General features: G+C 37.1%; 1 protein-coding gene across 4 annotated transcripts in view; it reads right to left on the bottom strand.

Annotated features, from left to right (window-relative positions):
- Nucleotides 1-16,220, bottom strand: part of Boll (boule homolog, RNA binding protein) — a 95,762-nt gene that overhangs the window by 60,267 nt on the left and 19,275 nt on the right. For all 4 annotated transcript variants that reach the window (XM_028765698.1, XM_028765699.1, XM_028765700.1 and 1 more), the window contains exons 6-7: nucleotides 11,830-11,957; nucleotides 989-1,060 (exon numbers count right to left, since the gene is read on the bottom strand). In XM_028765698.1, coding sequence (XP_028621531.1) covers nucleotides 989-1,060; nucleotides 11,830-11,957 — 200 coding nt within the window. The remainder of the gene's footprint in view (nucleotides 1-988; nucleotides 1,061-11,829; nucleotides 11,958-16,220) is intronic.

The raw sequence follows: 16,220 nt of genomic DNA on the forward strand, positions 1-16,220 counted from the left end.
GGATAACATTTGAAATGTAAATAAAGAAAATATCCAATAAAAAAAAAGAATTACACAGCCTTTGAATTCAAAGGCAACCAGAGATACTACATAAATAATATGGCTACATTCAATAAGGGTTTCTTTATAAGAATAGGTTGTTACCAGAATTTTGTCTAGAAGTCACTGTTGACGTAGTTAAAAATGAAAATGATCTGACATTATATCATAGTTCTTTCTTTCCCAATCTCTGACTAGAATTGAAGATGAGTGCTGATTAACAACTAAAGGAGGCCACCAAAAGTTACTATATCACAGTATACATTGCTTACTTCATATACTGTGTTAAATGTAATAATCACAAATTAAAAACAATATAAAAAGCCCAATGTCTGTATATAGCTTTGTGAATTACACACAAAAAAGATTTTTGTGTGTGTGGAAATGGATCCCAGGGCACGATAGATGAAAGCATTCTACCATTGAGCGCTATCCCAGCCTATTAAAGAAGTTTTAAAATAAGTTTTAAATAGATGAGAATGGAATTCATTATATTCGCTGAAAGGAAGCAAATTCATCCTCTTTCAAGACTTTATCTTTTCCAAATTAGTCTTTGCATATAAAAGGAAAAAAATGAAATCTACCTGTAAAGGATTTAAAAATACTGGACTTTTGAAAATATTACACTAGGGATCAAACCTTGTTCCTCCTACATGCTAAGCAAGCACTCTGTTCTAGAGCTACTTTCTCAGCACAGATGTGTGTGTATATGTGTTATGTGTGTGCACACATTTGGAGGCTATGGGTTGAGGCATCTTTCTCTTTTTTTGAGGCAGGGTCTCTGTTAACTAGACTGTCCAGCAAGTGAGCTTAAGGATCCAGCTGTCTGTGTCCCTGTAATACTGGGTTATGGGGTTATAGCCACATGCTTAGGTCTTTGAGCAGTAAGAGTACTGAGCCATTTCCCTAGCTCCCTTAGCCCAGAGGTTCTAATAAACTCAATGCCTACCTGGTAGTGATATGCAGGCTGTTGATAAACTGGCTGAGCCACCATCACAGGAGAACTAGATATGGAACGTGACTGTGGAGGAAAATAAAATTTGCTTTAGGAAAAAACTCTTTAAATACAATAATTTTATCTTGACTTATCATCTAAGCTCAGTTAACTTTTGGTTACTGATTAGAATATTGTTTTTCTTCCTCTTGTTGGTATGGTTACCAACTTTATTTTAATTTACTTATTAAAATCACCAGTTTTTCTATGTGACTTTATTTTCATAGTAATATTAAAACAACCACAAGCAAAGTTTCTTTAGTCTGAAACTTACCACCTCCAAAGAGTATGGAAATAATAGTCTATAAGAATATATACAAAAAAAAAGGGCAACTGAACTAAGTGTCGTGGCCTATTTATACTGTAGAAAGCAGAAGCAGGTCATGTGATTAGCATCAAATGAATAATCAAATGTTGATTTTCCTACTATTTACAACCAACATTCTATTATTATATAAAGTAAAATATTAGTTATTAAAGCACAGTCAAATTATGCTGTCTTAGTAATTTAATATTTAAATGAGTTAATCTAAAACTTGTGACAGGTCTGTGTTTGAAGAAAATAAAGCATTATTTGATTATTCAGAGTGACAGAGTAAGTTTTCAAATAGATTACCAAAGACTAGATAATTAATAAGACAAGTTATATTTCAATATAGGTGAAATAAGCTAATGATAGTTACCAAAATTTAATTTCTAACTTGGGGTGTAGTATACCATTATTTTGTGTTAATGTTCACATGCTCAAAGTCAAGAGACAAATTATAGTTTTATACAATCCAGATTTGATATGCTAATAAAATTATAGCACAGATGAAGAATAGTGTATTTTACTGTTATTGATAGGGTAAAGGAGGAAAAATGACCATCTCAGCAGACAGAGAAAATGCATTTAAAAATTGCCTTTTCATGAAGAAAATTTTTAGCAAACAGAATAGGGAATATAGGAAAATACTTTTCAGTCAGAAGTAATTTTTGCCTCATAAGGAACACCTGGGTCTGTTAGAAGACATGCTTGACTACCATAATTATGGGGAAGCATAGACACTTTTAATCATTTCACAATGCCCTGGATAATATTCTACAACAAGGAAATGATGGAAATAATGTCAATATTTTGAAACTCTAGTTAACAGTGTTTTTTCCAAGTTAATGTTGGCACCATCCAGGAAAGACCGTGACTTAGAGCTGATCCTTGTTGGGATAAGTTGGGGACTGAGCATGTTAAATGTGACAGAGTCTGCCGCAGTGTTGGGGTAGCAGATTTAGTAGGCACTGCCACTATAATAACCAAGAGGAAAAATACTGAAAAAAAAAAAACCCCAGAAAAAATAAAGGTATATTGAAACATAATGAAGGGGTCAACTCAGGAATGGAGAGACTAATCAACATTCCTGGTCAGCTCAGGAACTTTAAAACACTTCTCTCTCCAGAAGAGAGAGGCTAATTAACATTCCAAAGACCACAGGGGGTGGGGGACCAATCTGCCAGTTGGAGAGGCCTGGAGCACATGGACACATTTCACAGGATGGACTGCTGGCCACCCACAGGCAAGGAAAGTCCCTGTCACTTCATTCTCTAAAGACCAGTTTAAAAGTCACACTGTTCTACTAATCATATTGTGCCTAGTCACTGTTTCTCTAGTCTAACCCTTAAACTGTATAAAAAATGACCAAATGGGCTGTCCAGGATCGCCACTCCACCTTCGGTGTAGGACGACCCCAATGTTTTGGATCATTAAAATTCCTCTAGCTTTTTGCATCTTCTCTTCTCTGCATGGTTCACTTAGCGGGAATCTGGTAAGCTAAGGCTTGCCAGAGTCTTACAGTACATGAAAGTTTCTTAGACAAGCTTATGGATAGGCAAGTCAGACTTTGCTAAACAACACAGGTGCACTCCGATTTGCCCTTGAATAATAAACATACCCTAATTGTTTAAAAAGCTATATATAGGCATATGTAATAAACAATAATGGTAGATCTGTACTCCAGATCTACCATTATTGTTTATGCTGGTCTCCAGAGTCTGAATCCCAGGCATCTTCGTGGGATGTCTCTACTTTCCCCCCACTTCCCAGTCCCTGTTCCCACAACACAATATAGACATCAAATCAAAAGCATTACTATCCAACTGTCACAAACTATTAGGAAATATGATTTTTAAAAAAGTATCCTTCAAAGTCCTTAGTAATCAGAAAAATGCAAATCAAAATGACTCTGAGATTCCACTTTACACCAATCAGAATGGCTAAGATCAAAACTTCAGGTAACAACACATGTTGGCGAGGATATGGAGAAAGAGAACTCCATAGCTGTTAGGATTGCACACTGGCACAATCACTCTGGAAATCTGTAGGCTCCTCAGAAAATTGGAAATAGATCTACTTGAAGACCCAGACAGACCACTCTTAGGCCTATACCCAAAAGATGTTCCACAATGCCTCAGGAATGCGCACTCCACTGTGTCCACTGAAGCCTTGTCCGTCAGAGCCAGAAGCTGGACACAGCCCAGATGTCCCACAACAGAAGAATGGAGACAGAAAAGGTGGTTCATTTACATAATGGAGTACTACTCAGCTATTAAGAACAAGGACATCCTGAGTTTTGCAGGCAAATGGATGGAACTAGAAAATATTATCCTAAGTGAAGTAACTCAAGACTTAAAAGGACATACATGGTATGTACTCACTAATAATTGGATATTAGCAAAAAAACAAAAAAAAACCCAAAAGAACCAAAAACCCACCAAAAACAGAATAGCCAAGATACAGTCCACAGAACTCAAAATGGTCAATAAGCTGAAGGGCCCAAGTGAGAAAGCTTTAGTTCCACTTGGGAGGGAGAAGAAAGCAACCACAATGGGGGTGAGGGAGGGAGGGAGAGAACTAGGAGAGAAAGGGGATGAAAGAGGAAGACAGGAACCTGATCTGGCATTGGGGGAGGAAAAGGACTGAAGCCCTGAGGGCCAGCAGAAAGAATGGAAACAGGCAACCTCAGGAGGTAGAAGGCTGGGGAGACCCTCCAGAATGCACTAGAGACCTGGGAGATGAGAGACTCTCAGGACTCAAAGGGAAGGACTTATATGACATGCCATACAGTGGGGAAAGGGAACTTGTAGAGTCCACCTCCAACAGAAAGACAGGGTATCATGTGAGGGAGGAGGTTGCCATCCCGTAGTCAAAACTCTGAACCATAATTGTTTCTGTCTGAAAGAACTGCAGGTATGGAAATGGAAAGGAGCCTGAGGAAAAGGAGGTTCAGTAACAGGCCCAAAGTGGGATCCAGCTCTAGGGGAGGCCCCAAGGCCTGACACTATTACTGATGCTATGGAGTGTTAACAAAAAGGGACCTATCATGACTGCCCTCCAGAAGACCCAACAAGCAGCTGAAAGAGTCAGATGCACATATTTATTTACATCCAACCAATGAACAGAAGCTGCTGACCCCTGTGGTTGAACTAGAGAAAAGCTGGAAGAAGCCGAGGAGGAGAGTGCTCCTATAGGATGGTCAGCAGTCTCAATTAACCTGGATCCTCAAGACCTCCCAGACACTGAGACACCAACCAGGCAGGATACACCAGCTGATATGAGGCCCCAATATATATATATACAGCAGAAGACTGCTGGGTCTGGGTTCAGTCAGAGAAGATGCACCTAATCCTCAAGAGACTGGAGGCCCCAGAGGGTTTAGAGGTCTGGTGGGGTGGGGGGTTTAGGGGTGGGGACATCCTCATAGAGACAGGGGGCAGGGAGGAGGTATGGGATATGGAACAGTCAGAGGGTGGACTGGGAGGGGAATAAAGTCTGGAATGTAAAGAAAAATTAAATAAAAAGAAGGAATATGTAAGAAAGTATCTTTCATAAATGGTAACAATAACCATAGAGTAGTTAAGAGTCAAGTAAACAAAAGATATACCAACTTTCTCAAAAAGTAAAATTTTTTGATTAAGGAAGATAAAAGAGAAACATACCCAAATGGTTGAATAAATTATGATCATGTATAGGAAAATTCAGTATTATGAGACATCGGGGTCTCTGTCAGAGTTGGGAGCTGAACTTCTGGCAGCTACAGTGTCCTTTGGTCCAGCAAGGGGTCTCTCTTCTTCTGATTGGCATAGCTTTGACCTGAGCAATCGACATCTACCCATGTAGAGACAAAGCATGGCAGCACTGGTGGGGGGGCAGGAAGGGAGGCCAACTGCTTGCGTCTTTCAGATCTGAACTGAGGGCATGAGACTTCTGAGGGCAGGTGGATTTCTTAACTTGTTCTTCTGACTGGCATGGCCTGTACCTATTCTTCTGACTGGTGTTACAGCATTTTTCTGACTAGTGTGGCAGAATTTTTGGACTTTAGGGAGAGATACTGGTTTGAGCTTTGATACTGTTTGTAGTTTTACAATGGGATCTGGGCATGTGAACCTTTTTGGTAGCTTTTGGACAGAGCAGGTTGGTGCAAAAGAGAGGATGTGTCTATGGATTAGGCACACAAGGTGGAAATGGCTTGGGTGAAATAAAATCAGGAAAATAACAGGGGACTGTGCTGGTGTGCAGGATGTGTATACTGCTGCAAGCACAGATGACATCTCAATTCTTAACATCTATGCCCCAAACCAAAGGGCACTTCTATTTGTAAAAGAAACATTACTAAAAAAACCTCACACATTAATAGTGGGGGACTTCAGTAGTCCACTCTCACTAATGGACAGGTATTCCAGACAAAAACTAAAAAGACAAAATAGAACAGACATTATGAATCAACTGGACCTAACAGATATCTAATGAACATTTCACCCAAGCACAAAAGAATATACCTTCTTCTCAGCACCTCACAGAACTTTCTCCAAAATTGACCACATACTCAGACACAGAACAAGTCTCAACATATACAAGAAAACTGAAATAACCCCCTATATCCTATCAGACCATCACAGATTAAAGCTGGCTTTCATCAACAACAGAAAAAATGAAAAGTGTACAAACTCATGGAAGCTGAATAACTCAACTGAATGACTATTGTGTCATGGTAGAAATAAAGAAATTAAAGACTTTCTAAAATACAATGAAAATGAATGCACAACAGACACAAAGTTATAGGACACAATGAATGTGATACTAAGAGGAAATTTCACAGCATTAAGTACCTTCATAAAGACATTGGAGAGCTCTCATACCAGCAAATAAGATTTTAGGACACCTGAAAGTTCTAGAAGAAAAAGAAGCAAACATACCTAATAGGAGTAGATGGCAAGAAATAATAAAATAGGGCTTTAATTAATAAGATAGAAATAAAGAATCAATACAAAGAATACAAAGAATCAGTAAGACAAAGAGTTCAGTCTTTAAGAAAATAAACCAGGAGAGGGGGATAAGGTGGGGGATTTGTGGAGTGGAGACCAGGAAAGGGGACATTTGAAATTCAAACAATAAAATAATTAATAAAAAAGAAAATAAAAAAGATAGACAAACCCCTATCCAAACTAACTAAAAGGCAGAGAAACAGTATCCAAATTAACAGTAACAGAAATTAAAGGGGGACATAACAGACACTGAGGAAATCCAAAGAATCACTAGGTCATACTTCAAAATCCTGTACTTCATAAAACTGTAAAATCTAAAAGAAACAGACTATGTTCTTGATAGATTCCACTTATCAAAGTTAAATCAAGATCAGACAATTTAAATAGGTCTACAACCCTTAAGGAAATAGAAGCAGTCATTAAAAGTTTAACAGCAGCATCAGCATCAGCATCAGCATCAGCATCAGCATCAGCATCAGCAGTAACAACAACAACAAGAAGTAGTCCAGGGCCAGATAGTTTTAGTGCAGAATTTTAACAGATTTTCAAAGAGCTAGTATGAATACTCCTTTTTCACAAAAAAGTAACAGAAGGCACATTGCCCAATTCATTTTATGAGGCCACAATCACACTGATAGCCAAACCACACAAAGACTCAGCAAAGAAAGACAATTACAGAACAATTTCCCTTATGAACATTGTGGGAAAAAAACCAAAAAAAAAACCCAAATAAACAAAACAAAAAGCTTCAATAAAATACTTGCAAACTAAATCTAAGAACACATAATCCACCACGATCAAGTAGGATTCATTCCAGAGATGCAGGAATGGTTCAATATAAAAAATCTGTCAACGTAATCCATCACATAAAGAAACTGAAAGAATAAAAACCCAATAATCTCATCAGATACTGAAAAAGCCTTTGACAAAATCCAAGACCCCTTCATAATAAAAGTCTTCAAGTGATTAGGGGATTCAAGGGACATACCTAAACTTACAACTGACAGCAAGCCTATACCCAATATCAAATTAAATGGAGGGAAACTCAAAGCAATGCCACTAATATCCAGGAATAAGACAGGGCATCTACTCTCTCTGTATCTATTCAATACAGTACTTGAAATTCTAGATAGAGCAGTAAGACAACTAAAGGAGATCAAGGGGATACAAACTGGAAAGGAAGAAGTCAAAGTATCGCTATACACAGATGATATAATAGTATACATAAATAATCCCAAAAAATTCTATCAGGGAACACCTACAGCTGATAAACACCTCAAGTAAAAAGACTGGGTACAAGAGTAACTAAAAGTAATAAAAGTAACTAAAAGTAGTAATAAAAGAGTAGTTATCCTATATAAAAACTACAAACAAGCTGAGAAAGAAATCAGGGAAACAACACCCTTCACAATATCTTGGGGTAACAACAACAAAGCAAGTGAAAGACTTGTACAGTAAAAGCTTCAAGTCTTTGAAGAAAGAAATTCAAGAGATATCAGAAGAAAAAATCTCCCATGTTCATGGATCAGTAGGAATAACATAGTAAAAAGGGCCATCTTACCAAAAACCAGAATTCTAACGCCATTCTTTAGAGATCTTGAAAGAAAAATAATCAACTTCATATGGAAAAGACAAAAAGCTCAGGATAGCTAAAACAATCTTGAATAATAAAAGAACTTCTAGAACTATCACCATCCCTGATTTCAAGCTCTACTACAGAGCTATAGTAATAAAACAATGTACGGTATTGGCATAAAAAAAATTGACAGAGGTTGATCAATAGAATTGAAAATGAAGATCCAGACATAACCCCCCATACCTATGAACACCTGATTTTTGATAAACAAGTGAGAAACAGACCCTGGAAAAAAAGACATCATCTTCAACAAATGATGCTGGGTCTAACTGGATGTAGGCTTGTAGAAGAATGCAAATAGATCCGTGTCTATCACCCTGCACAAAACTGAGTCCATGTGGCTCAAAAACCTCAACATAAAATCAGATATACCAAATCTGATATAGGAGAAAGTAGGGATAGTCTTAAACACATGGTGGCACAGGAGACATCTTCCTGAACAGAACATCAATAACGTAGGCCCTATGACTAATGATTAATAAATGGGACCTCATGAAACTGAAAAGCTTCTGTAAAGCAAAAAACATTGTTAATAGGAAAAATGGCAGCCTACAGAATGGGAAAAGATCATCAATTCCACATCTGAGAGCCTAATGTCCAAAATATATGAAGTACTCAAGAAACTAGTATCAACAAACCAAATAATCCAATTTTAAAATGGGGTATAGAGCTAAACAGAGTATTCTCAACAGAGGAATGTCAAATGGCCAATAAACAAGAAATGTTGAGCAACCTTAGTCATCTTGGAAATGCAAATCACAATGACTCTGAGATTCTATTTTATACCTGTCATAATGGCTAACATAAAAAACACTAGTGACAGCTCATGCTGGTGAGGATGTGGAGCAAGGAGAACATTCCTCCATTGCTGGTGGGAGTGCAAACCTGTACAGCCACTTTGGAAATCAATAAGGCAGCAGTTTCTCAGAAAACTAGGAATCTATCTATCTGAAGATCCAGCCGTACAACTCTTGGGCATATTCCCAAAGGACTCTCTATCCTACCACAAAGCCACTTGCTAAACTATGTTCATAGCAGCTTTACTCACAATAGCCAGAAACTGGAAACAATCTAGATGTCCCTCAACAGAAAAATAAACAAAGAAATTGTGGTACATTTATACAATGGAGTATTTGTCAGTTGTTACACAATAAATACCAGGCAATTTGGTGGCAAATGAATTGAACTAGAAAAACATCCTGAGTAAGGTAACCCGGACCTTGAAAGACAAACATGGTATGTATCCATTTATAAGTGGACATTATCTGTTATGTGAAGGATAACCATGCTACAGTCCAGACCCACAGAGACTGAGCAACAAGGAGGGCTTAAGGAGTGTATGTGAATATCTCTGGGAAGGGAAAATAGAATACATTTTATGGGTGGGTTGGGGGTGGGTAGGGATGGGAACAGGAGGGATCATGTCAGGGGAAGATGGAGGGAGAGAATACTGGGAGAGATGACTGGAATTAGGGGGCATATCAGGGGCAAGGTAGAAACCTACTGCAATGGAAACTCCCTAGCATCTATGCGGGTGGCCCTAGGGAAGATTCTTATTAATGGGGAATATGGAGACTGAAGTGGCCATCTTCTGAAACCAGTTGTGATGGCTGTTCTCAGTTGTCAAATCGACTATGTTTGGAATGAACTATAGTCCAGCAATGAAGGGCACACTCGGATCTGGATCTTGAGGCAAGAAGACAATATGTCTATGAACTGCAAGATATAGGCTTTGATCTAGACCTTGAGGTAAGGATACACACTTTTAATCTGGATGGGCACACACCTTTAATCCAGTCTTGAGGCATACCCTTAATCTGAACCATACGTTCTACTGGAGGCCTATATAAGGACAATGGAAGAAGGAAGGGGTTGTTCATTTCATCTGTGTGTACTCACTTTGCTGGCATATCCATAGGAGCCTACTTCAGGATACCAGCTTATATAGAAGACCAGCTGAGACACCCAGCCTCATAGCACTGAGCAGCCACTAGATTCTTGGACTTTCCATTATCAGCTGGCAACTGCTGAATTAGACTGTAGCCTATAAGTCATTCCTATAAATTCTCTCTACATAGTTCTTATACACAAATATAAATTATATATTCTATGTTCAGGATGTAATATATGAGAGAAGAATAAATAAAAAAGGAGAAATGTTTGTCAATGACAAAGAATTTAAAGAATTTAAAATAACAACAATAAATTGCATTAAAGAATTCAATTTTAAAGAAGACACAAAGAAGCAGGTGAGTGAAATTAAGAAAAAGAGCTTTGAGACAATAAGCTTGAGCTATGGCCAAGAAAACACAAACAAAGGCTGGTAGAAATAATGAAGACATTCCAAGAATTAAAATGGAATTCAATAAATAGGAACAGTGAAGATGACTTAAGCTGAAATGAAGCTGGAATTGAAAAACCTAATAGTAACCTAACTAGAAAAGTTCAAAAGAAAGCCTTAGTAGTAACAGAATCAAGCAGAAGACAGGATATCAGAACTCAAAGATAATATAAATGATCTATACAACATAAGGAAGGAATATAAAAAATAATTTAAAAATACAGAAAAGGAACATATAGAAACATCATGAAATGGCCATACTTTAGAATTATAGGTATGGATGAGTAAAAAATCCCAGAGACAATAGCATGACCATATCTTCAACATGATCATAGAAGAAAGTATATTTGAAAGTTCCAAGAGAAAAAAAACCTAACATATAAAGGAAAATCCACGAGAATAATAGCTGATTTCTCAGTGAAAAATTTAAAAGCCAGAAGATCCTGGAGTAATGTACTACAAATTCCATAAGGGTTCACCTGAACTAATATATCCAGCAAAACTATTTGCAATAGTTGAAGGAGAATAAAAAACTTTGCACAAATTCAGCCTAAATAAAATGCAGGAAGCAATATTTTAGGCTGAAGAGAGGAATGAGTGTAGCTAAGAGACTGTAGAAAGAAATATTAAGTCATTATCACTAAATCACGAAGTACACAAACATCAACAATTGACACAATGGTTACAATAAAACATACTTTTCAATAGCTTTAAAGATAAATGAATGCTCTTAAATATTTCAGTCAGAAGATTCAGGCTAGCTGAATTTATCAAGAAAAAAAATCTATCTCTCTGTTATACACACAAAACACACATTAGCTTTACAGATAGGTACCACCTTAAGAGTAAACGTATGGGAAAAGCAGTATTCCAATCAAATGGAACCAGAAAGCAAGCAGGAGTTGCCTGTTCCTATACAAAAATGATCATATACCAAAAAATAGAGTATTATAAAACATTAAAATAAATGAACAGATATGTAAGGGTTAATATAGTATTTAAAGGACCAATAGTTTAACTCTCAAAATACAATATTCAAGTTAAAATACAGTTTATTTATACAGTGTTTAAAGACTAACCAAGGAGTTACCTATGTTACTTACTAGCAGATGTATTTGTAATTAGAACATACAAATGAAGAAGAAATTCTGAAGAAGGGTAAAAGAATGAAAATTAAGAAACTTTACATGAATTTGCCATATTTTATTTCTTCTTTTTAAAGAACTTCAATTAATATGGCAAAGTATTATCATCTGTCAAATTTGGGTAGTAGGGAAGTAGATATATTTAGTTGTTTGTATTTTAAACACGTCAGAATCAGGGCCAGTGAGATGGCTTAGTAGATAAAGGCTCACAGGCCCAACTGTAGAAGGATAGAACCAATGCTTGCAAACTGTACTCTGACCTCCACAGTCACTGGTGACAAACACAATAAATAAATGTAATAAGGTTCGTTAAATACGTAAGAATAAAAGTATCTTAAAAATATTTGGTAGAAACTCTTCTAAAATGAAAATCACTTACAGGCCAAGACGGTGGGACAGAAGTTACTTCTGGAGTATGAAAATAAGCAACGCCATTATGGTAAGTGTATGGGTATCCAGTTGAAGTGGTTAGATACATGGTTCCAGCAGCTGGCATTATACTAGAACCTAAAGCAAATAAGAAAGGATAAAGATGGAAATGTTTAATTTAATGAACATGTAATCTCTGAACACATTTTGGAAAAATATTTTAATGTTTCAACATGACTACTGTAAAAAGTAAGATATTTTAAATTCTATGTATTACAACACCTTTGAAGAATCAATTTTTAAAATTAATACCTCAGAGCTTTTATTAGATTATAAGGATTAAGTAAAATACAAGGTAAGTAAATATTAAATATCCTCCAATTTAGATTCTAATACCAGTCTGATGAAACAATTCACATTATTCTTATTAACTAAATTATTATTTTTATAAATATAAACTATAAAATTTAAATACTTTATTTTTATTTTATGAGCACTGATTGGTGTTTTGTCTGGATGTGTGTCTGTGCAAGGGTGTCAGAACCCCTAGAACTAGAGTTACAGGCAGTTTTGAGCTACCATGTGAGAGCTGGTAGTTCCTCTGGAAGAGCAGCCAATCATTCTCTAATTTTAGGGACAGTCTCTCAAAAACATGGAGCTCACTGATTCAGTGAGACAGCTTGCCAGCAAGCCCCACGGATTTCCTGGCATCTTGCTACCAGCTCTGGGATTACAGGCACATGCGGCCAGGCCTTGATTTTTACATGGATTATAAAGGATCCAATTCAAGCCCTCATTCTTTTGGCAAGCACTTTACTGAGACATCTTTTCAGCCAACAATACATTTTGTAATAACTACATTAATAAATGCTGAGTCAAGGTCAAAATTAATGTTTTGTCATCCCAGTAGATACATGACATTGTTAAGGAAAGATAAAATTAGCAACAAATTTATGTGAGAATTTTCTTTAAAAAGCAAAACTACTGAGGTGCTTAATATAAAAAGTTTAAAGGAAACAAAAGAGTCAAAGGATTATAGAAATCTGAGAAAGGCATACACATAATTTATCTAATACCAAAGCTTTAGATTGTTTCCTCTGATAATTAGGACACATGTTGTTTGATTAAAGAACATATCATGCAGTTACTTTTTTTAGTTCTATATTTTTACTTTCTATACTTTAATTTAAAATTTTATAATCACAAATCCTTTATTTTATTTATTGGATATTTTATGTATTTACATTTCAAATATTATCCCCCTTTCCCGGTTTCCCCTCTGCAAACCCCCTTTCCCATCCCCACTTACCCTGCTTCTTTGAGGGTGCTCCCCCACACACTCTTGCCTCACCGCCCTAGCATTCCTCTACACCGAGGCATCAAGTATTCACAGGACCAAGGGTCTCCCTTCCCATTGATGCCAGATAATGCCCTTTCAGCTCCTTCAGTTTTTCTCTTAACTCCTCCATTGGGGTCCCTGTGCTCAGTCCAATGGTTTGCTGCAAACATCCACATCTGTACTGGTCAGGATCTGGCAGAGCCTCTCAGGTGATTACAAACCCTTTTAAACTGGTAATTCTAAATTTCTTTGGCTATTTTAAGTGATTTTTTTCCTTTGTGTGTATGTTCAGGTGAAATAGCTGGGTCTTTACTGCTGTTCTATTTACAACAGCAAGGCAAAGGGATCAGCCTAGATGTCCATCAACAGATGAATAGTGAGATATATAAATACACAGAAGAATTTTATTCGGCTATAAAGAAAATGAAATTATGGAAAATATATGAAATATGGAAAATGCTATACTACATTAGATAAACCAGACTCAGAAAGACAAATAATGGTTGTCCTCTTTCTTATACTTATTCCAGCTTTAAATGTTTAGATGTGGGGTGTGTACACGTGCATGTGCACGTGGGACATATAAACAGAAAAGGGTCTGTGAAAAGGGAAGAAGAGGTGCTGAGAACTGAGGAACAGGAACATATGATTATGAAGACAGCTAAGATGCTACTGGGGGTAGAGAATGGGAGAGATGGCAGAGAAATGTGGGACAAAGAAATAGAAGGTTCAGAGGAGGATCAGCACATTATATTTGAAAATGTTATCACAGAGGATTAATATCTAAAATATATAAAGAGCTAAAACAACTGGATACCAAGAAAATATTCAATTAAAAAATGGGGTTCAGAACTAAATAGAATTCTCAAAAGATAAAACACAAATGACTGAAAAACACTTAAAGAAATGTTCAACATCCTTAGTCATCAGGGAAATGTAAATAAAAATTACTTTGGGATTTCATTTTACACCTATCGGAATGGCTAAGGTAAATAACTGATGGCTCATGTGGTAAGGATAAGGAGTAAGGGGAACAGTCATCCATTGCTGTGGGAATGCAAAGTTATACAGAAAGTCAGAATGGTGGTTTCTCAGGAAGTTGGGTATAGACCTATCTTATGATTCCACTATACTACTGTTCAGTGTATACCCAAAGAACTCTACATCCTACTACAGAGACAATTTGTGAACATTGCTGCTATATTTATAATAGCCAGAAAAAGGAAAGAGTCTAGTTTTCCACCAACAAATAAATGGATAAAGAAAATGTGGTTACAAGTACACAATGGGTTATCATACATGTTAAAAAATCATGACATTTTCAGGTAAAAAAAAAATCATGACAGAGTAAGGTAAGCCAAATATAGTATGCATTATCTTGTGTGTGGAGAGTAGCTTTTAAGACCTTCAATAGGCATGTTACAATCTGTATAATCATGCTTAGGTTTTAGAGTAAGGTATGCGGGATCAGGGGGTCAGAAGATCCTCCTAGGAAGACAGACTATATAGTTATGGAGAGATGGGGCTATGGGGAGAGACTGAAATGGAAAGATTAAACAGAGAGGGGGTAGGGAAGAATGGGGTAAGGAAGAGAGTATAGATGGGACAAGTAACACTAAGGGCCATTTGAGGGGTCCTATGCAAACCTACTACTATAAGAAGCTTCTTAAAATACATTTATACAGGAAATCTAAATAATGGGGGAGATGATATCCCAACTAGAGATCTCTAGCAATCAAATAAAATCTACAGGGCCAGAAATGGGTTACAACTAATTGAGTTATTGGCCAAAAGGAGCCCCATGGAGACCTTCAAACAACCCAAGCTATTGCTAAGGTCATTGGTTGTTTTTGAAAAATTGATGGTAAGGTCGTATTCTGAATACAACATTTAAATATTTTATTGAACATGGAAAAATTGAGCTGGTGCCTAACCAGAACCTTCACCACCATTGACTGGTATTTGTAGTACTGGAAGGTACTCTATGCTAACCCAGCTAGAAATTCTGCCGTCTACAACACTTAACTGTCTGCATGATACACTGGTATAATAGTGGCACAGATGCTGTGAGAGTAGCCAACTACCATCTCTCAATATTTAAGGGCCACTCCAAGAGATGGAACCTATGCCTGACACTGCTGAGGTAGTGGCTGAATAGGAACATGGACATAGGGAAAAACCAAATACTACTGATCTGGTAATGTATCATAGCAATAAAATGACTCCTAATGACATTCTCCTATATCCCTAGATCCAGTTCCTCGCTCAGTCATCATCAGAAGTGTTCATTCCTCCGGCAGGAGATGGGAAATAAGTCAGAGACCCACAACTGGATAATGAGCAGAGAGTGACAGACTTTGGAATACTTTTGGAACATCTTAAATGGGATGTTTTCATCAACTCCCCTCCTCTGACATCAGGGCTTAGGGAGTTATGTGGAAGAGGAGGCAGAAAGATTCAAACAGACAGGTGGGATGGATTGACACCAAGGAAACAGTGTTAGACACAACAAAACTGACCTACATATGACTCCACAGAGACAGTAGCAGCATACACAAGGCCTGCACAGGTTCGAGTAAGATGGGGTCCACACATTGAGGGGAGGAAGTAGACATGAGCTTCCATCCCTAAACAGAAACTATTTGCAATTGACAATTGCATACAAAGGAAAAGTTTGTTTTCTCCAGTGGAGTTTCACTGAGTAGGCCTCATGCCCAGAAGTAGATAGCCAATGCAAAATGAACTCAGTGGCATCTTGTAGATGTTTTTTGGTCTCATATTAATTTGTTGGGGCATTAAAAATATTGTCTTTTGCTTATATATCATGGTTTCTGACTCTGTTTTTATAAATTTTATTCCTGTGTGTTTGGTGCTTTTTCACTTTTTAAAAAAATGTCTTTTTATTTTATTTTTTATTTTTTTGAGACAGGGTTTCTCTGTGTAGCCCTGGCTGTCCTGGAACTCACTCTGTAGATCAGGCTAGCCTCGAACTCTTGAACTCAGAGATCCGCCTACCTCTGCCTCCCAAGTGCTGGGATTAAAGGCATGCGCCACCACCACCC

Source organism: Grammomys surdaster, unplaced genomic scaffold, assembly GCF_004785775.1.
Source record: "Grammomys surdaster isolate TR1022 unplaced genomic scaffold, NIH_TR_1.0 165, whole genome shotgun sequence".
In the NCBI taxonomy this organism is placed as follows: Eukaryota; Metazoa; Chordata; class Mammalia; order Rodentia; family Muridae; genus Grammomys; species Grammomys surdaster.